The following is a 21,309-nucleotide window of genomic DNA, read 5'->3' on the forward strand; positions in this document are numbered from 1 at the left end:
TGCAGTTCTTACCTCAGGTTCTTAAAAAAAAATCCTAAGAAAAGAGGGGCTTTGGAGGTCGGTCTCTTAAGCAAGTTTCCACAGTTACCAAAGTTCTAAATGCTTACTGCTGTTGGAAAGCAGGTTTTCTGCTGATGGGATTTTGCCCACATATACCACTTCAACAGCCTCAGAGTCAGTGCAATCAGATTTCTTCAGTGGAGGAAGGGGAGGAAGGGGGTCAGGACACCAAATGTGAGTGCAGCTCAGGTCTCCTTGCCATAATAAAGGCCACTAGCCAGCTGGATCACAGAACTACAAGAAGACACCTGGGATGGGTGTTGTGGCCCAACTTAGACAAGCTAGATAATTTTCAGTGCCTTGTGTCTCCCAGGTCTTGGGCTGTGGGCAGGGAACAGTGACCTCAATGTTATCATTAGGAACTTAAAGAACAAAGATTCTGGGGATCCCTCCTTCACCTTCAATAATCATGATGAGAGTCACAATCCAAGTCTCTGATACCAAATGATTCTCAGGGGCTGAACAGGCCACAGGAGTGCCAATCTGAAAAGACATGCTAAAAACAAAAAGCATGGGTGCCCATGAAGTCGTCACGTCAAAACTTCAGTAGATGAAGATACTGCAGTCAGGGGTTGCGAAAGTGTCATCTCCAAAACCAAGTGTGTGCCCCTCCCTTTTTTCAGAGAGCTCCTCCTGCAGGGACATCCAACAATGTCAGCTTGTACTCTGGGTAAATGACGCACACTACATACAGGAGATCATGTTGTGCTCTGGGCCGAGGTAAAACAAAAGATGTTTGCAGTGTGTGTCTGTGTTCTAACAAGCAATCTTCAGGTATGCATCATGAAGAAATCTGCCTCCATAGGCCACTGTCAATACAAATCCTCCAGCTATACAACACTTTCCATAGCACTACCAGCAACATCAGATATTTTTGCCACTCTAAATACTCCCATCATCTTGCTATGTTTTTCCTCTTGAGAAGTGGTGTGTAGACAATTCATGTTCTACTCACAGAGATTTCCTGCCTTTTGGGTGACCTATAATGACTTCTCACCTTCCTGTCTACTTGTCTACTTGTTACTTTTGTAATTTGGCATCCGCCCCTACTACTTGTCCAATTTTAGTCCCCCCCAAAAAAAATGCATTTTCTGAATGTGAACTGTCATGTTGACACCCCATTTACTTTTTATTCTGTACTACATTTTCACAATTCCTGTAACCTCCAAACATTAACATTAACCAGTTCATGAAACTTCTACACACACATTGTAGGCAGAGGTAGTCACTGTCCTCAATTATGTTTATACTAGTTAAAGTTATTCTTGATCCAGCTCTTTTTACTGTCTTGTCTGGTTTTGAAAGTATATTAATTCTTATCAGGTTTCTTGTCAGTGCACCTGTTTCAGTAATCATGGGATTGGGGGGAGGGGGGGATGATAAGGAATGACTACTTACATTCTGGATAGTTTAAAAGATTGGCAATGAACGGTGTACAACTGTCATTTAATACACTGCTTCACCTTTTTAAGTGCTTCAGCAGTCCACAGTGAAGTCAAAACCACAAGCCCTGCAAGTTTTTCAACCAAAAGTGGAATACAGAAATGTTACCATGTGTGATGTATGCTGAAGATGCCTCTCCCCAATTTAATAAATGTCTGCACTTCTCAATTGAATCTGTCACTTGTTGAGCAATTGCTAGGATCTCCCAGTCCAGTAAAACTGCTCTTATGACATTAAGCTTCATTACTCTTCTTCACCAGTAACAGCACTTAACTACCTTACTTTTTCTCACATATACATTAAATGTAATGGTATAAAAAACATGGACTCAAAATTTCTAGACTTTTTTTCAGACAGTACAAAATGAATGACTATGGACCACTGCTGAGTTAATTTTAGGCCACGCTGCTCTCAACTTCCTCCCATTTGTTCAGATATTTATAGCTCATAATTCAGAAGCTTGTGTACATCTAGCAATTTTTTTTAAATATTAATTTTGAAAACATATGTATATTGTAAACAAGTTACATCTTTCTTTGATGCAAAAAATCAGTGCAAAACTGGCAGAGGTATTCTGATAACCAGTAATGAAAGCTGGAAAAAGGGTACTTTGTTAATTTTCCTGGAATTATACGGCCCAGACTCTTTTGGAAGCATTTTCTAAAATGTCAGGTATATACCCTACTAAGTACAGTTGTCTTAGGATGAAGTGTGCATAATTTGCCAAGACCTCTTGCTACAAATAAAACTTTAAATACAGTTTCAGAGGTAAACCACCTCAGTGGCATAGACAGAATACAGTCCTGGATATAATCTAGCTGACCCATGTTTAATCCATGGCTTGTGAGCTAACTTGCGTCGCTCAGGGAGGGAGGGAGAGTGGCTTAACATGCATCTCAGAAGTGTGGTCTTGGTATTAAAGGCCTAGTGGAGACAGAGGATAACTATTGGTACTTTGTCTTCAAGGAGGCAAGACATTTGAGGAGAAGCTTCCTGCAAAAGCAGGAGACGCACACTTGTACATTTTACTTTGGGCCAACACAGACATGCACACTAGGAAACTGGTTGGGGCTTAGAAGAAAAAACTCTCATTCTTCAACATGATGATGGCAGTGTTCCCAATGCATGACACTCTCCTTTGTGGAATAGGTTCTCATCTCCTGTGGGAATGGACAGGAAAACTGGCTGGAATGCAGAGGTTCAAACGCTATTAAGGTTGCAAAAAAAGTGAACAAAAATTTCCAGAGGTACACAGAAATTTCCTCCAATATTTCAGTGGAGTCTTTACTGAAAAAAAAAAAAAAAAACCACACATTATACTTGAAAAAGACATTCATTTCCTGCAGCATTTTTTTTTTTTTTTTTTCGCATTAAAGGATAAAGGAATCAATTTCAATATCCTGTCTGAATATAGAAGATTTGGAAAGTCGTTTTACATGTCCTTCATAGTCAAGAATACTTTAGAGATGGAATGCTTTTTCTGTCCATTTGATAAGATATAAAATTATCTGGAAAATTATACCAAGTACTTGCCTGTGGATGGTCAGGTACAGTCTCATGAGCTCTGTAAACTGGGGATCTGTATAGCCCAGCATGTTGGTAAAGTTATGGGACCAATCCAGATTGGAGTCGATAGCACCAATGCTGCTTCCCTCACGATATAAATTCCGGTAGATTTTTGCAGCCACACAGGGAAGCTTGGCGATCAAGTCCATGGCATCTTCATAGATGAACTGTTGAAAAAAGGAAAAGTAGTTTGATTAAATGTTTCCGATGCATACGGACAGCTTGAGTCATCCTAAACAACAAAATTTCACTAGTTTTTCCCACTCTTAGTACAATGTGTAGGTGATGGAACGTACCACACATTACATACTTTGTTACGGCAGAATATCAAGCTTATGTGCAGTGCCCCTTTATGTGCTTCTAGCATTTTAGCTCCTGTTTATCACTCATTTACACATCTCCACCTGTTCCCTACCCTTCTACATACCTAATTGGGTTCCCAATCAATCACCTTTCCCAGCAGTTCATTTCATGGGCTCTCAACACTCACTTAAGCACATTCTCAGATCCAGGGAGTACCTGGTCTCTGCAATCCACTGCATGTGGTACCTCCTTTCCATCTTGCTTGTTCTATGCAATTCCTTCATATCTAACTTATAAGATCCCATGCGCCCATAATATATCTTCCCATGCGCCCATAACATATCTTCCCTCATCTCCTGAAGTTCTTGAATGATAAGAGTTTCAAGTCCTTGCTATTTCTCCTCAATCCTACTCACCTTTGATGGTTTCCCTGACAAGTTTTTACAAGCATTTTCTCTTTCCATGTCTGGCATCGAGAACTACATGCAACACTCCATATGAGAAATGACCATGGTTTCACAGGGCTATTGTACTACTACTGTTCCAGGAATCCATTTCTCTGAAGATACAAAACAGCCTTCCATTCTCAGCCAGCATTACACCTTCACCCTACTCGTGAAAATCCAACTTAGATGTGATAAACACCCCACATCCTTCTCTTGCTCTATGGTGATTATTCCCACTCCACTCATCTGACAATTCACACCAGGTTACTGAGGCACAAGTGAAGTACCTTGTACTGTCTGCAGTGAAACTCAAAAGGTCATCCCTCTGCCCACCTGGTCAGTCTGAGGCCGTTCTTAGTTCTCACACCAATCCTCCACTGCTGTACCTACCATTGTAAGGTCAGTTAACAGGCTGTGCCCTCTGCCAGGTCTTTAAACTAAAAAGGATGCCCATCATTGGTACCACAACTATCCCCTACAATACTCCATAATTATCCCCCCAATTCCTGACATTGCTGTTTTTACCACAATCTCATGTCCTACTCTCCAATTAAGCAAACCAGTTACTCAGTCTCTGCCCTAGACCCAACCACTGCATTTCTTGTAGAAGTTGTCTGGACAAGACATAAATATCTTGGGAAAGGGTAGGTAGACTACACCCACTGATGCTCAGTCATTAAGTTCTGAAATCCAGTCATAAAACCAGATCAGGTATAACTGCCCATAAAGTCTTGCTGCTTACTGTCCTGATGTCTGCCTAAGGAAGGCAACCAGACATTTTCCCCCCAGGATCCCCCACCATACCTCAGGCATTTCTGCAATTGCCAGTGGGATTTTAAAGATCACATAAGGGACCTGCCACTACACTGTCCAGATTCCTGAGAACATTAGGAGGCAGCCTGTTTGGTCCTCATGTCTTATTCTCCCTTAGTGAAGTTTGTTTCTTCTCCACAGCCTTTATCTGTCCACTGTTCAGTATGCGACAAAAATGCATTTGTTAAATTCCATTGCTTCTTCTCAGTCTTCCATGATCATTCCCCTCCATTCTTATTCTGCTTAGCTCCTTCTCCAGTCCTTGCTGAAATATACCTAAAAAAGTTATTTCTGCTACTTGACCTTTTTTGACTTGTGCCTTTACAGCAGTCACTTCTTTGGTAACCTTCTACATGTTACCTTGTAATGCACCTTTTCCACATCTATGTCCCAACTCCTGTCAGTGGCTTATGTTTCTGTAATATCCAAACATGCCAAATATTCTCTCTTGCTTCACTGCAGATATCCTGGCTTCCTTCCCATTAATGGAGCAAAAAACTGGACAGAAGCAAACTAACTAATAACCAATGTACATAGCAAACACCAGCAAGACCAATTTCCAGCAGCCACACTTTATTCAATGCAAAAACAATTGGAACGCTTTCATCCCAAATGGGACTACTTCTGAAAGTCGACCCATTCAGGATGAAAGCGCTCAACTGCCTTTGCACTGAATAAAGTGCAGCTCCTTGAAATCATTATTGTTGGTGTTTGCTACATACATTGATTATTAGATTCTTCCCATTAATGTGTTAGCTCAGGAATTGTGGGGGTGGGGGGGTAAATGCTGAACACCACTATTCTCCTTTAAAAGTAGATTTTTGAGTGGGGGATCCCTGCATCTCCCAATGTAGAGGGGTCAGCCGCTCAAACTATATACAAGATCACAATACCTCAAATAAAATGGAATAATTACAGAAAAATGGCAAGCTCAGGTTTAGTAAGGGCAAATCCATAGTTTTGCTCATTCGGTCTCACTGTTGCAGGACTCAAACCAATGACTCATGGAATATAAAACGGCTACAGTTTCAGTCATTCTTCTCTCTCATCTTAGCTGACTTCTGCATCCACTGTTGGCCTCTGTTTAGAGTACTGTTCTGCTTCTGTGACACCTCTCCAACCTTAACAGATAAATGTGGAAATGTACTCCAACCATGTTTTGAGCACCTCTGACCCCTTCTAAGCTAATAAAAAAAAAACATCCTTAATGCAGAGGTCTCAGTCTATCAAGCTTACCCAGATCATTCTACTAGTCCAAAGCCCTTCTTCTCTGTCTAATGCAGACGGCTGTAATTCTAACTCCATAGTATTTGCCCTCTTCAGAAAACTGGCTGCTAATTCCATCCCCTACATTCTAGCATCTCACTACTAATCACCGTAGCAGTGCTTTCTAGCACTTCAGTCTCCTCTGACAGGTCAATGATGCTTATCTGCAACATAACATGCATCCAACATCTCCCCTTTGGTGACCACCTTAGACATTTCCCCTTGAAGTCCTTCTGAATCTAAACCATGAGATTAGATTCTATATAACCTGGCTTCTGTGGTTTCTCTTGCTAAGATGCTTAATTCCATTAGTAACAGACTCTACTGTCACCAAACCACTTGTCTGTAACCAAACTGGCATTCCACTTCTACTTTATTTCCGTCCCAATGTCACAAACATGACTAACAGTTTCCTTTCAACATGCATCACCCCATCCCTGCCTGCTGCCTTTGCTACCGGCTTCCTTCTGTTAAACCTTATTTCTTACTGTTACTACAGACCCCTCCCACTGCTTTCTCCCTCTCACTTCCTAGCCCTCTGGTGGTCCTACTGATGCTCCCTGCACCTCCTCCTGTTGATCCTTACACTACTGTACCTTTACAGCAGGCATCACTTTGTAGTCTCCTCCCTACTAACACTCTTCTCCTCCAATACATACCAGTGCTTCCAATTTTCCTTCACTGCTAGGTTTACTGGAATCTTGCCCCCCCCCCCCCATTACGTGTCTGCCTACCCAAATTTGCCATCCTTACTTCTCCTCTTCTTCAGCATACATTCGGTCAAGTTCTCCTCTTTTCCTTACCCCTGGCTGAGTGCTTGCACCTGCCCCACTGCTCTCCTGCTCATGCTCTCTGGAGTTACCTTGTGCATGACTACCTCAAGATCTGCTTCCTTTTCATCACCTGTCTCCTGAACCAAAAAAAAGAAAAAAGCTGAAAAACTAATCCACCAAAAAAAGTAGCAAGCAGGCAGACCTGGAGCAACCACCAGGAAGTGCGACGGCCAAACCTCACAATAAGGTACAACGTACTCAAAAGTAACCTGTCTCCTCCTTTTACCTCTTACCAACGCCCATAATGTCATCTTGACACTGCTAAAAAGGTGAGCAAGGATAGTGTGACTGGAAAATATGGGACAGCAAACTCTATCTAGCGCCCACATTCTCCTGTGAAGCTCGCTCATTCTCCATGTAGACCCACACACATCCTCTTCCACCCTGAAGTTTCTTAGACCCACACACATCCTCTGCCACCCTGAAGTTTCTTCTAAGCCAAATCAATGCTCCCACACCCTAAGAACCTTGCCCACCTCTCTTTCCCCTCTCCTTCAGTGTGTGTTCACAAACACACACACACATTAGTTTCCAGGAGGGGCTGGTGGTAATAGTTTTTAGGGCCAAAACTCTTTCCTGTTGCTATAGCAGACACTGACACCAGCCAGAACCAGCCTAGCGCACTGCAGTAAAGTACAGTTGTGTACACTTACCATAAATGTAGATGTTAGAGTGTATTCACTGCTGCAGTCATTACATTTGGGTAATCTGCTGGCAGGTTGCCCTCAGTTGGCCTGAATTCCAAAGTCTTGGGTCCTGTGTCGGTTGCAGTCTTCTATCAATATGAACTTTACCTTCATCTACAAGCAAATACACCACATAGGTTGTAGAAGATAGAGAAGGAAAGATAAACTTTCGAATGACAGGGGGATGGCGGGAGGGTAACCTGGACTGCAACAGTGAATACACTCAAACATCTACATTTATGGTAAGTGTACACAACTGTACTATGTTCTTCGTGTTTCACTGTTGCAGTCATTACATTTGGGTAGAACCCCAAAGCTATGGTTGGGAGGCTGGAGCTAAACAGCATTAGGTGTGGCTATAAGGCCCTGCAGCACTGCAGTGGCAAAGCCTGCCCTGGACTTGGAGAGGCAAATGGTAATGCTTTGTAAAGGTGTAAACAGAACTCCCAGTAGCAGCCTCTAGAATGTCTTTGGTTGGTACTCCTCTGAGAAAGGCTGCTAAGTAGCTGCAGCTCTGGTGGAATGACACCTAATGCCCTTGGGCAAGGGTTTACCATGGTGTAAGTAGCACAAACGGATGCAGTGGCTTATCCACTTTGAAACTGTCTGTTTTGAAATAGCCCTTCCTTCTGATCCCGCAGCATATGACACTAGTAATTGCGCAGTTTTTCTTAGAGCTTTAGTCCTGCTCAAGTAGAATCTTAGCTGTGTGTACATCCAAGGAATGCAGAAATCTCTCCCCTTTGTTCTGCGGATTTGGATAAAAGGTTGGCAGATGAATTGTTTGGTTAAGAGCCACACTGGAAACCACCTTAGGCATAAAAGTAGGGTTTGTCCTAAGACACCCTGTCTGGGTAAAATATGATAAAAGGCTCTACAGCCATGAGGGCCTGTAGCTCTGAAACTCTTCTTGCTGAAGTAATTGCTAGTAGCAGAGCTGTCTTCCATGATAAGAACTTTATATCAGCGGTAGCAGCTGGTTCAAACGGAGGCAGGGTGAGCTTTTCCAACACGTAGAGGTCCCATGCAGGTAATGGTGATCTTCTAGGAGGCCTTAAATTTTTGGCTCCTCTAAGATACTGCTTTAGTAAAGGATGAGAAAAGATTGGTGGATCTGTACTGTAATGAGCTGAAATGGCAGAGGCATGGATTTTGATTGATGAGAAAGATGGGCCTTTGTCAAGCATCTCAGTTAAGTATTGTAATATCTGAGGAATATGTGGTTCTGCTGCATCAGTTCCTTGTGCTCGATTCCAAGCACAGAATCTCTTCCATTTGTCAGCATAAGATTTTCTAGTACTAGGCCTTCTGGCTTCCAGAATGACATCCATCACAGCTTTACTGAGAGGTGTTGCTTGTATGATTACATGATTAGCCACGCTGCCAGGTTCAGGGTCTGTAGTTGATTGTGCAGGATCTCATTGTTTTGCTGTGACAGTAGTTGTGGTCTTTGAGGCAAGGTCCAAGCTGGGTATAGAGACAAGTTCCTTAGGATTGTGTACTAGTATTGGTGGGGCCAGTCCGGGGCAATTAATATCTTTGCCTTCTCTTGTCTGACTTTTAGGAGGACCTTGGGTAAAAGAGGCAGAGGGGGAAAGGCGTAAACGGATAGGTTTTTCCAAATGAAGGATAGGGCATCCACTTTCCATGCTTGTCTGTGATAAGTCCTTGTGCGGAATCCTTTCAATTGATAATTCTGAAGACCGGCAAATAGATCTATGTCTGGGCTCCCCCATTTCTCTGTTAACATGCTGAATACTTGTGGATTTAGTTTCCATTTGTGAGGATCCATAAGGTTTCTGCTTAAATAGTCTGCCACAGTGTTTTGTTTTTCTGGCAGGAATTGAGCTTGAAGATGTATTTGGTAGCTCAAAGCTGTGTCCCACAGTGCCACGGCTAATCTGCAAAAAGGGTCCGAGTGTGTGCCCCCTTGCTTGTTTATGTACCACATGACTGTGGTGTTGTCCGCCTTTATCAATAGTTGTCCTGGATGAAGTAAGTCCTTGAAGGCTGTTAGGGCATTTTGAACAGCTAGCTTCTCTTTCTGGTTGATATGTAGATGCATTTGTTTTGGTGCCCATATGCCCTGAATATGGGTGGGAGGGTGGCCTAATGGTTAAGGTGTTTGCCTTACAAACACACTTACACAGGGTTTGAGTCTCAAGTCTAGGGATAATTGCTGGCTAAAAAATGGCTCACAAGGGCAGTTAGCTTAGTACTAATCTATGAACCTATGAACCTATGCATTCTCCTGCCATGTGGGCCCCACCAGGCATAATCTGATGCTTCTGTTAAGGTTTGGCTGGCAGGGGGTAGAGTGAAAGGCCGTCCCATGTTTTGGTGACAGGCCTTTGCCCACCATAGAAACTCCTGTTGCAGGCAGGGAATGAGAGGAGTCATTGTTTCCAGACTGTGTGCATGTTTACTCCACAAACATTTTAGGTACCACTGAAGTTTCCTCATATGCAGTCTTGCATAGGGAATCAGTAGGATGCAGGATGCCATGAAGCCCAGAGCCTGCAGAATTTGTCTTGCAGAAGACTGGGTTTTTGTTGCCATCAGTTTGAAGTAAGTAGCCAGTTGCCTTTATTTGTCTGGCATGAGGTAAGCCATCTGGGCAGTTGTATTCAAGCTTGCACCCAGGAATGTTATCTTTTGAGAGGGTACCAGTTGTGATTTCTTTTTGTTTGTGTACCTTAGGCATGTTAGAAGCCTTTTCACAAATGCCAGGTGTCGAAGAAGAGTGTCCTTGTTCTCTGCTTGAATAAGACAGTCGTCCAAGTAAGGATATATTTGTATACTTCTTTGTCTGCAAAATGCAATTACTGGTGCCAGGCACTTTGTAAAGACCCTGGGTACAGTAGATAAACCAAAGGCCAGTGCAGAGAATTGGCAATGCATTAAGCCAGCCTCGAGTCTAAGGTATCTTCTTCACGACTCTTACTGGGACATGCAGGTATGCCTCTTTTAGGCAGAAAGTCACCAGCCAAGCATTCTTGCCCAGCATGGGCAGAACCTGCTGCAAAGTCAGCATTTTGAATTTTGGAATGTCCAGGTATGTGTTCAAAATCGATAAATCCAGTATTGGCCGCCAGGTCTTGTCCTTTCTGGGTACCAAGAACAGTCTTGAGTAAAAACCTTGTCCTTTTTCCTGTTCTGGTACCGTCTGAATGGCCCCCATATCCATGAGGGACGTAACCTGTTTCTGTGCCTCTGCCCATTGATTTTTTGGCATATCTGGCCAACCATTTGCCACTGGCAGAGTGTGGAAATGGAATATGTACCCCTGTGATACGATGTTTAGTATCCACTTGTCCTGGGTTATTAACTGCCAATTTTGAGCAAAAAGTGCTAATTTTCCCCCTATGGGTGCTGCCAAAAGACAAGTGCTTGGTATAGGCAGAGGGAAGTCAATGGGATTGTTTTCTGTAGGTTTGCACTTTATCTCCTCCAGATTTGGAGGTGGTTGCGCCCCATTGCTTTGACCTGTATGAGTCTTGCGCCTGGTATCTGGAACCCTTAGGGTGTCTGGATTTGCCCCTTTGAGCTCTGTCCGACAGGAAAGGACCAATTTTTTGTAGGCCAATGTCTACTGAATCTAGGTGGCTGCACTTGTAAGAAATCTTTAACAGTTTGCATAGACTTAGCTTTGTCTTCCATTTTCTTTAAAACCTCTTCTGCCTTAATACCAAACGGAGAATCATGCTGTAAAGGTGCATCTAGCAATTTAGCTTTAACATGATCAGGCAAATTTTGTTCCTTTAACCAGGCATGCCTCCTAATCACAGATCCAGTAACTGCGGCCTTGCAGGAGGCCTCTAAAGAATCAAAACCACATTGCAAAGTATGCTTTCCTACTTGTTCAGCTGCATGCAATAATTCCTGCAATTCTTTATTTTCTGCACATTCTGAAATAAACATCATTTTCTGTTTCAGCAAGCACATAACATGTTGTTGGTACTTAAGCATATGAAATTGACAGTTTAAGGCCCTGATTGCCAAGGTTGCAGATGTATAAACCTTTTTCCCCATCTGTCCAGTGCCCTTGAATCTCTGTCAGAGGGGGGGTAGGATTTTTTGCTGTTGAGGCCTTAACTCCCTTTGGACCCTGTGAAATAGTTTCAGGATCAGCAGCAGGGTTTCTAAATAAAAATTTGTGTGAGTCAGGGACCCTGTAATATCTGTCAGGCTTACTGGGAGCTGGAGGTAAGGAGTCAGGGGTCAAGCTTGACTCCGAAAACGCATCATCCACAATGTCTAAAATGAGGAATGGCTAAAGGCTTGTGCTGAGGGAGAAGGAAATCCCTGAGCCTCTTTTTTGATTCTGAGAAGTCTTGACTCTCCTAGTGGAAATGCTCCCTCAAAGTATGCAAGGTTTCTCCAAAGGAATAATCCTCAGGAGGAGATGCAGATGGAATAGACTCCTCAGCATCAGAATCCTCATAGGGAGGTATAGATAACTGATTAAAAGAAACAGAAACCTGATCTGAAGATTCATGATCAGTGTCTTGCCTAGGCCTATTATCTGGCGGGGGATGGGCACCCCTGATCAAGGTAATAAGGTCTTCAGCCATTTTGATCATGTTTTTTAGGCATACAGGCCTGTGCACGTGGCTCATGCGCCTTTTTTTAGTTTTAGAAGTTGCTATTGTCTTTGGTTTTGCAGCTGTCGTTGGTTTGATATACAAATCTTGAGATATGAATACACCCTCAGAAGCTGGTGCCTGCTCAGCGGCTCTGGACCCATCCGAGGGAGATACATCCGTCGATCCAATACCTTGAGTATCTTGTGGCATGCCGGACTCCACATGGGTGCCTGTAGAGGCCTGTGACTCGAAGGTAGCGGGTATCAGGGGCTGTAAAAGCGCCTCACTGAGTACCGGCGGACTGGCTTAGGAGAAGCTTCGTCATCGGTTTTGGATCTCGACTGCCTTTCTCTGTCCTTTTCTTTGCGTTTTTTATGTACTCCGGTAGTTGGATTGCTATCCGATGACATTTCTGGGTAGTTAAATCTGTTTCCAAAATACTTTGATGCAAAAATATACAGACGCTTAATAGTGCGTTGGTTAAATCTAGCACAAAACCGACAGCCAGGCACATTGTGATCAGGGCCTAGGCAAGGAATACAGTATAAATGGAAATCATTAGGAGGGATTTGCTTCCCACAAGTAATACAATTATTAACTTTTTCTGACATCTGTAAAAAGCAAGAAAAAAGTTTCCCCAACAGGGTACTTAGCTTTAGTGAAGACTTCAGTTCTGAAACTCAAACTCGAATATTTCAGTAGTTGGCAGACCGGCACTTGTGAAATGCTTCTGCTTTGGGCACCGCGTGGCAAGAAAGACTAAAGAAAATGGCGTCGGCTGCATGTTTTATACCCCTGACGTCATGGAAGAGAAGACAGCAACCAACGCAGGACCCAAGACTTTGGAATTCAGGCCGACTGAGGGCAAGCTGCCGGATTACCCAAATGTAATGACTGCAACAGTGAAAGACGAAGAACATCCAGTTCTGTACTGCTTTTACACAACACCACACATTTGTTGTTTGCGTAGTAAAGAATTGTATTTCACTTCATAGTTCAGAAATGGAATTTATGTGCAAGATTCAGTTTACATTCGGAAATACTACTCTTGAGACACTGATGTTTTCCCTTCCTACCTATTAAAAGAGAAATATTAAATGACTCAAAGATAGACAGCAAAGATACAATTAGCTAACTACTCATAACTAAACTTTGGACTTGCTGTAATCCATACACTGCTACCTAAATTCACACAAGGCAACAAGCAAAGAAGATGCAGATGAACTCAAATTTCAATTTTTTTAAATCCACACACAAATGAAGATGTACAGACTCAAAAATGGTTGCAAAATTCGCGAGTGGGGCATTCTAGATGGTACCTGGGGAGATGTCCTAGGCTGAGCTGACACTGGAAGACAGGCAATTAACAGTTCTTCCAAACCAATTTCCCCTCAATGCGACAATGGCAAGTTCAATCAACATTTAAACTTTTCTAAAAATGCCCTGAGGCTGAATGATGCAGTGCATTAAAGAAAAAATGGGTTACTATGAAAACCTGGAAATGCACCCGGTCGAGTCAGCGAACGAGAATAGCAAGAATTAAAACATTTTTCAGCCCACATCTTGAACCATGTTAATGTAGAAATTTCGATATTCGCCATTTTCCCAATATGCCCGTTGACCTGCATGTGCTGACTGGAGGTCAATATTCAAGCTTTGGTACGGTAAGGTTCAATGATTAGCCTCCTGGAAAAACCTGATTGCCACGGTCCATCACTCGACTGGGTGCATTTTCCAGGTTTTCATAGTAAACAAAAACAAATGTCTGGTTTATCTTGGGTAAATTCTCCACCGACCTTCCCCATAAAGAAAAACAGTCAACAGAATCTTACATTTCATTCCCACTGTATAGTAAAACAATTACATGGCCTGAACAGTATTTTCAAAGTTTTAACAACGTTTGCATTTTGCATGTCTAATGCAGCTCTAAAGAAAGCCATTTACTTTTTCCAACATTTCAAAGCCTTTTTGTTACATTTTACTTAAAAAATCAGATTTACATACAGTCCTTAATATCATATTTCTTTGCAAATAAGACCTAACCAAAGAATAAGGCCTAGCATGGTTTTCCTGGATGGTCATGATAGCCTAGTACTTACCTATGAACCTATCGGCCCTGAGGCCTATACAAGCCCAGCCAAAAAGGTACCCTGGCTTTTGCCACCCAAGAAAATTATTTTCCTGTGCCACTGTTAAGCAGAGCCACAGAGGTGATCCCCGGGGTGAATTTCCTATTTCCCATCCAATCAAGATTTTTCTTGGAGTGCTAATGAGGAGCTTTCTTTGATATAGATAGGTAGCTTATTCCAGAGTATGGGAAGTCTCTGGGACAGGAATCTATCCCTCCTGCATATTCTGTTTATTGTGGTGACAAGGTTTAGGTCCCTAGAGCGTGTAGCTCGGAGGGATTGGGATTTCTTTAAGTGGAGCATGTCCAACAGCTCTAGGTTTGACATAGCTTTGTATGTTAGGCAGAGATCACCTCTGAGTAGGCGATATGCGACGGAGTAAAGCTGGAGGTTTCTTTAGACAGTCTGCGTAGGGCATCTGTTTGAGACCGGTAATCCTCTTTGTGAGGTATTTCTGCGGCCTTTCCAGTTGTAGATGTCTTGTGAGGTACATACCAAAAGGGGCGTTGCACTCTATAATGGGTCTAATGAGTGATGAGTAGAGGGAAACAATGACCTCTTTTTCTGGATGAGAAACCTTTTGTGATGAGGTGTGCCATGTAGAAGGATTTCCTGAATACTGTGGCGATGTGATTATCAAAGGAGAGACTACTGTCCACCTGTGTCCCAAGGTCTCATCACACTTTCGGTGTTAAGTATACTACTGCCTATGTTGTAGTTCATGGGTACAGAGTTTTTACCAAAGGGGATGACCATGCACTTTTTGGCACTGAGCTTGAGGCCATGGCTTTGACACCAGGCATCTGTCTCAGTGAGGCCCTTTTGCAGGATGTCCACATAGTTAGGAATTTTGATTATGGCTCCTAGTTTGCAGTCATCTGCAAACTTCATTAGCCAAAGACCTCTGTTAGCCTGCACTTCAGAGAAGTAGATACCAAACAGGAGAGGACCCAGAACTGAACCCTGTGGTACTCCACTTGTCACTGGTCTGAAGTCGGATTTGGAGTCTGCTACTTTCACAGTGTGGGTTCTGTCAGTGAGCCAGTTGGCAACTCATCTTGTGACATAGGGATTTATACCTAGTTTAGTGAGTTTATCTATAATTCCAGAGTGGGGGATGGTGTTGAAAGCCTTGGCAAGATCTAGAAAGGCTGTGTGAACCACCTTACCCTTGTCTATGGCTTTGGTGACTGCTTCAAAGAAGACTATCAGATTTAGGAGACATGATCTTCCTTTTACAAACCCGAACTTGGTGGGATCCAGAGTTTGGAGATTACCAATGTCTTTGTTTATAAGTTCCATGATGATACGTTCCATGGCCTTGCAGACCAGGCTCGTCAGGCTAATGGGGCAGTAGTTCCTGGGGTCCGTGGTGGCTCCCCCTTTGTTGAGTGGGACAACCGTTGCTGTACTCCATTCAGCAGGCACAAAGCCTGAGGTGAGGCTATGACTGAACATGGTACTTAAGTGGGGTGCCAGTTCGTTCTGTAGATCGTGTAGAACGCAGCCTGGGATGTTGTCTGGTCCCATGGATGCTGTGTTTTTGGCTTTGGAGAGTGTGTTTTTTACCCGTGCAGCTATGATTACAGGAACTTTGCATTCTTCCGGTATAGAGATGGGCTCTTTAGGGGGTGAGAGGGGGTAACGTTAGCAATGAACCTATCTGCCAGGATCTTGGCAATATCAGTTGGGTCTGTGTATTTAGTGCCATTGTGCTGTAACTCAGAGCAGATCTGAGTGTTGCCATTGAGATTCTTGACATTGCTATAGAATGCTTTGTGGTTGTCTTTAGAATCAGTGGCGATTTTGTTTTCATAACTAGCTTTGGAGGATTTTATCAGGGATCACATTTTCTTACTGAGGCTGACCAGGGAGCTCCTCCACTCGTGGGATTTTACTCTCTTTTGCAAGAGTTTCTTCCTTCTGTTGTACAGTTTGTTTATGGCAGGGGACCACCAGACTGGCTTCCTTTTTTGGAGGATAGCGTCTTTGTTCTGTTTGGGATAGCACGATTCATGCACTCATGTAAGTGCTTATAAAGTGCAATTGTGTAGGATTCAGTAGTCGTGACTGTATTGTCCATCTGCATGGGTGTCATGAAGTTCACCACTTCTGTCTTAAGAAGCATTAAGTTGGCTTTGAGAAATTTTTTACTATGGTTTCCTTAATAGGGGGTGGAGGCAGGATGTGGATATCCAGGGTAATTAGCTTATGGTCGGATCGGACCAATGAGGCGTTGACTTCAGGTGTGGAACACCGGTCACTCATATTGGTAATGACTAGATCTAGGATATTGTTGCCCCTGTTGAGGGTGTGGATAAGTTGATCCAGGACATTGGAGTTTATGAATTCCAGAAAGTGTTGAGCGAAGGAGTTGGTACAGGAGTAGTTTTCCCAGTTAATGGTGGGGTAGTTGAAATCGCCCATTATTAGGGTGTTTGGTTGTACCCCAATATTTTCCAGTACATCAAGAAAAGAGTAGTAGGAATCCTGGGGCATGGTGGGTGATCTGTAGCAAGCTACAATTTGGATTGCAGTTTTGCCCAGAGTTAATTGCACTTGGATAACCTCGACTGCATTATGCTGAGCAACTAACCTGGAGGTGTGGATATCCTTAATGAATATGGACACACCTCCACCTTTGGTGTTCCGGTCCAGGTTGCATGGCTGAAACATGTGGTTTGAGTTATAGCCTGGTAGTGAAGGGGTGCTCTCTGGAGCCTTGAATCAGGTCTCAGTCACTGCACAGATATCGATGTTCTCCATTTTAAGGAGTGCCTCGAGTGAGTGCATTTTGAGATTTAGACTTCTAGCATTGAGTAGCATCACCCTCAGTTTTTGCTTGCCTGTTCCTGTTACGGTGGTGAATTTGTCATCTGAACTTTGCCTAAAAAAGGCACTATAGGGGCGGCAAGAGCCTTAGCCAGTATCCAGAATCCCAGGGGTGACAGGTGCAGGCCATCTCTGGCAAACCATCGTGGTCTGTCGACCATGTCATCCCAGGCAGACAGATACTGGATCCCTTTAGAATGGCACCAGAAGCTTAGCCAATTGTTGAAGTCAATCAATTTGTCCTTGTACTGCAGCATCATTCTGGGTGATGGCAGAATGCTACTCAGGGCTAGGGTCATACCTGCCTGGGCTACAAGATCGGAGAGCTCTTCCATGTCTCTTTTCATGTAGTCCAGGGAGGTACGTCTCGGGTCTTTCACACCAACATGGAAAATGACAAACTCATATTTGTACTTGTTGTGGAGTGACCTGAGTGCGTGGGTTATGTGGCGGATCCTGGCACCCGACAGGCAGCGGACAGTAACCTTCTCCTTGTTTAGCCTGGTGAGTGGGACATCAGTGTGCCTGACTATAGAGTCGCCTATGACTAGTGTGTTGGGTACGTTGTTTTGCCTTATTGGCTGTTGTTTAGTGGCACACTGAGTCTGTGGGCTAGGTGTCATTTGGGTTGAGTTGGGGGTAGAGGTTACTTGCATTTCTGCTTTGGAGGTCTCTGTTGCTTGAGCAGATTATTATTGAGAGCCTCCGTGAATGTTTTTGTGTTTGTGTGTGTGGATTTTGGTGGTGTAGATTTAGTGAGACTATGTGATGAGTGTGGTGAGGTGCAAGTATTTACCTTCTCCTTTTGACTGTCAAGTTCAGTCTTGATTGGAGAGAGCTTTACCTCCAGTTTGGCTAGATAAGTGCATCACTCACAGGTTGTAGCGTTGGGTGGTAGGAGGAGAGGGTTGTCTGTGTACATGAGGCAATTTCTACATTGCCCCAAGATGCCCAGATTCATCAGATAGACAGGAGAGAACACTGGGAGCTGACCCTTGGACATGCCTGAATAAAAAAAACTACTTTCCTCTAGATAAGTGAGGAAAGTGAGTACAAGAGCTGTTTTTCTCTAAGCAAGTGAGTAAAGTAAGTATCAAAACAGTTTTCCTCTAGGTAATGAGGAAGGTTGAGTGCTGTAGTAATTAGTAGGTTATTTAGTGCTTACAAGTTCTGAACAAGTGCTGATCAAGAATAAGCAAATTCAAGTGCTAAAAGTAAGAATATGTATCTGGACTAAACTAGTTACAGGAAAGGGGGGACACAAGTGCAAATGTGGGCTTTTAAATCAGAAATTTGAGAGAGAGATGGAAAAACTGCCCAAACGGCCAATAACTACAATTACTGGGCCAGAACCACTCCTTATATGGTAGATAGGTTACTTAGTGCTTACCACTCCCACTGATAAGCTAGAAGGCTTCCCTCCAACACAGAAAGCTTGGGGGGGGGGAGCTCAGAAGCTTACATACAGTCCTGCTTACAGCAAATCTGTCTGGACTATACTAGTTACAGGAAAGGTATTTATATATATATATATATATATATATATATATATATATATATATATATATATATATATATATATATATATATATATATATATATATATATATATATATATATATACAGAAAAGTAGCTAAAACAACAGTCAAAACAATTGAAATGCAGTGCAAGCTAGCACACTTGAGTATGTAGCAATGTTAGACCAAACAGTTTAAAAGAATCCAACTAAATTAAAAATGACTAAAAACAAAGCAGAAGGAGTCTATTAAGTAGAATGAGGTAAACAGATGGGACTGGGGGGTGTGTCCCAGATCAAATCTACATTGGGGGCGGGCAACTGCAAAAACCTCCAAATTTAAACACAGGAATATGTAGGGTGGGTATGGGAAAAACACAGGAATATGGAGGGTGGGTATGGGGAAAACAACACAGGAATAGGGAGGGTGGGTATGGGAAAAACAGCACAGGAATAGGGAGGGTGGGTATGGGAAAAACAACACAGGAATAGGGAGGGTGGGTATGGGAAAAACAACACAGGAATAGGGAGGGTGGGCATGGGAAAAACAACACAGGAATAGGGAGGGTGGGCATGGGAAAAACAACACAGGAATAGGGAGGGTGGACATGGGAAAAACAACACCTTCAACAGAGATCTGAAAAACTATACAGTGAAGCAAAAACAGTGCACAACTCTGAAGTCAGCCAGCAAGGATATAAAATTAGTCAACCAATTACCAGTACACAACTTAAGTGCCAGAAAAATATACTCAGCTCTGTATATCTCCAGATAGTTTGAAGAGCACACTTTCAGGACACAGGAAAGCTCCAGCAATGATATGCAGACTTTTTTACTAAGAGGGTCTAATTTTATGCAAGTAATCCTTGAGATAGTCAGATAACACACAGGATGTAAAACCAGTTATACCAACTTAAGACACAATGAAATAGGGGGAGGGGGGAAAACACCTTCAGCAGAGACAAGCCCTACCCCAAAAATAAGCCCCAGTTAAGACAGTCAACAACACACTATGAATGTGTTGAATTATAAAATAATATTATTGACATCCGCCGACTGAGGTTATCGTACTCTGCGATTTGTGTACATGAATAAATGTCTATTTTCACACCATTCGGACACCCAACTTCTTCTCTTTGCAGAAAGCCGTAAGATTCTTTCCTTGGGAGTTCTCCACGATTCTTGCTGTAACACTAATCACCACTCACACTTGATGGTTGAGATCATTGGCCCATAAACACTGGCAGGTGTACTTTGATTGGTCAAAGTACAGACAACGCGCATAAACCACGCACACTTAACGAACGGCTGTGGTTGTGTCTTTTTAATAGTCGCAATTTTGTATTGCCACTCCAGCTAAGTCTTCAATTAACCCCCCCCCTGACAAGATGATTGCAAAAAGAAAGTGTTATTCCATCCAGTACAAGAAAGTAATCGTGAAGAACTCCCAGGGAAAGAATCTGACAGCTTTCTGCAAAGAGAATACAATAACCTCAGTCAACAGGCAGACGAGGGAAATGCTAATAAGTGCATGTGTGGATCAGGTCGGCAACCATTTCCTGAGCTGGAAAAGTACAGTTTTGTTACCTACCATAAATGTAGATGTTAGAGTGTTCACACTGCTGCAGTCATCACTGTTGGGTTATCCTGCCGTCAGATGGTCCCACAGTCGGCCCGAGTTCCAAAGTCTTTGTCCGGTGTCGGTTGCTGTAACTTCTTCCTCGACGTCAATGCGCCAGGGGTATACAAGATGCATCTGACGCCATTTTCTTCAGTTTTTCTTGCCCCAGATGTCAGGTGTCCCCAATAGGTAGGCAATATATATTGCTATATAAAAATATACATATAAAAATAAAACAATACCTTCAGTCACAAGCAAATACACCACAGAGGTTGTATAGGATAGAAAGGAATAGACAAGTCCAGCTAGTTTAGAGGGGATGGAGGGAGGGTGACCTGGACTGCAGCAGTATGAACACTCCAACATCTACATTTATGGTAGGTACAAAACTGTACTATGTTCGTGTTACACTGCTGCAGTCATCACTGTTGGGTTGAATCCCAAAGCTAAGGATGGGAGGTGGAACTAAACAGGGTTTGGAGAGGCTAGTAGGCCCTGCAGAACTGCAGTGGCAAAGCCAGCTCTGGTTTTAGGGTATAGAGGTAAGTGACAGTGCTTGGTGAAGATGTGCACTGAACTCAAAGTGGCAGCCCCCAAAATATCCTTGGTTGGTACCCCTCTGAGAAAGGCTGTTGATGTTGCTGTAGCCCTAGTGGAATGGGGCCTGATGTTACCAGGCACAGATTCCCCCGTGGTGTGTGTAGCAGAAACGGATACAATGTCCTATCCATTTTGAAATGGTCTGTTTTGAGATAGCTTTTCCTTTAGATCCTGCAGCATAGGATACAAAGAGCTGGTCAGATTTTCTGAAAGCCTTAGTTTTATCCAAGTAGTAACGTAATTGCCTGTGAATGTCCAAAGAGTGTAGGAGCCTTTCCCCTTTGTTCTGGGGGTTTGGATAAAAGGTGGGCAAATGAATGGCTTGGTTTAGGGCCACACTGGATACCACCTTTGGCATAAAGGAAAGGTTAAGTTCATAAAGAGACTCTGTCTTGATGAAAAATGATGAAAGGCTCCACTGCCATTAGGGCCTGTAGTTCTGAGACTCTTCGTGCTGAAGTTATTGCTAGCAGCAGGGCAGTTTTCCATGACAGGAACTGTAGATCAGCAGTGAAAGCTGGTTCAAAGGTCGGAAGTGTTAGCTTTTCCAGAACAAAGTTGAGGTCCCAAGTTGGTGTTGGCGCTCTCCGGGGTGGTCTTATGTTCTT

The 21,309-nt window shown here is 43.2% G+C and overlaps 1 protein-coding gene across 1 annotated transcript in view; it reads right to left on the bottom strand.

Moving 5' to 3' along the window:
- The window catches only part of CS (citrate synthase), a gene marked incomplete in the record, with an annotated part of 801,297 nt that overhangs the window by 375,082 nt on the left and 404,906 nt on the right, over window positions 1-21,309 (bottom strand). Inside the window, 1 exon segment of the mRNA XM_044083715.1 lies at window positions 3,037-3,236. Coding sequence (XP_043939650.1) covers window positions 3,037-3,236 — 200 coding nt within the window.

The sequence above is a fragment of the Protopterus annectens genome, chromosome 9.part0 (genome assembly GCF_019279795.1).
Source record: "Protopterus annectens isolate FY-2018-M chromosome 9.part0, PAN1.0, whole genome shotgun sequence".
Classification (NCBI taxonomy): Eukaryota; Metazoa; Chordata; order Ceratodontiformes; family Protopteridae; genus Protopterus; species Protopterus annectens.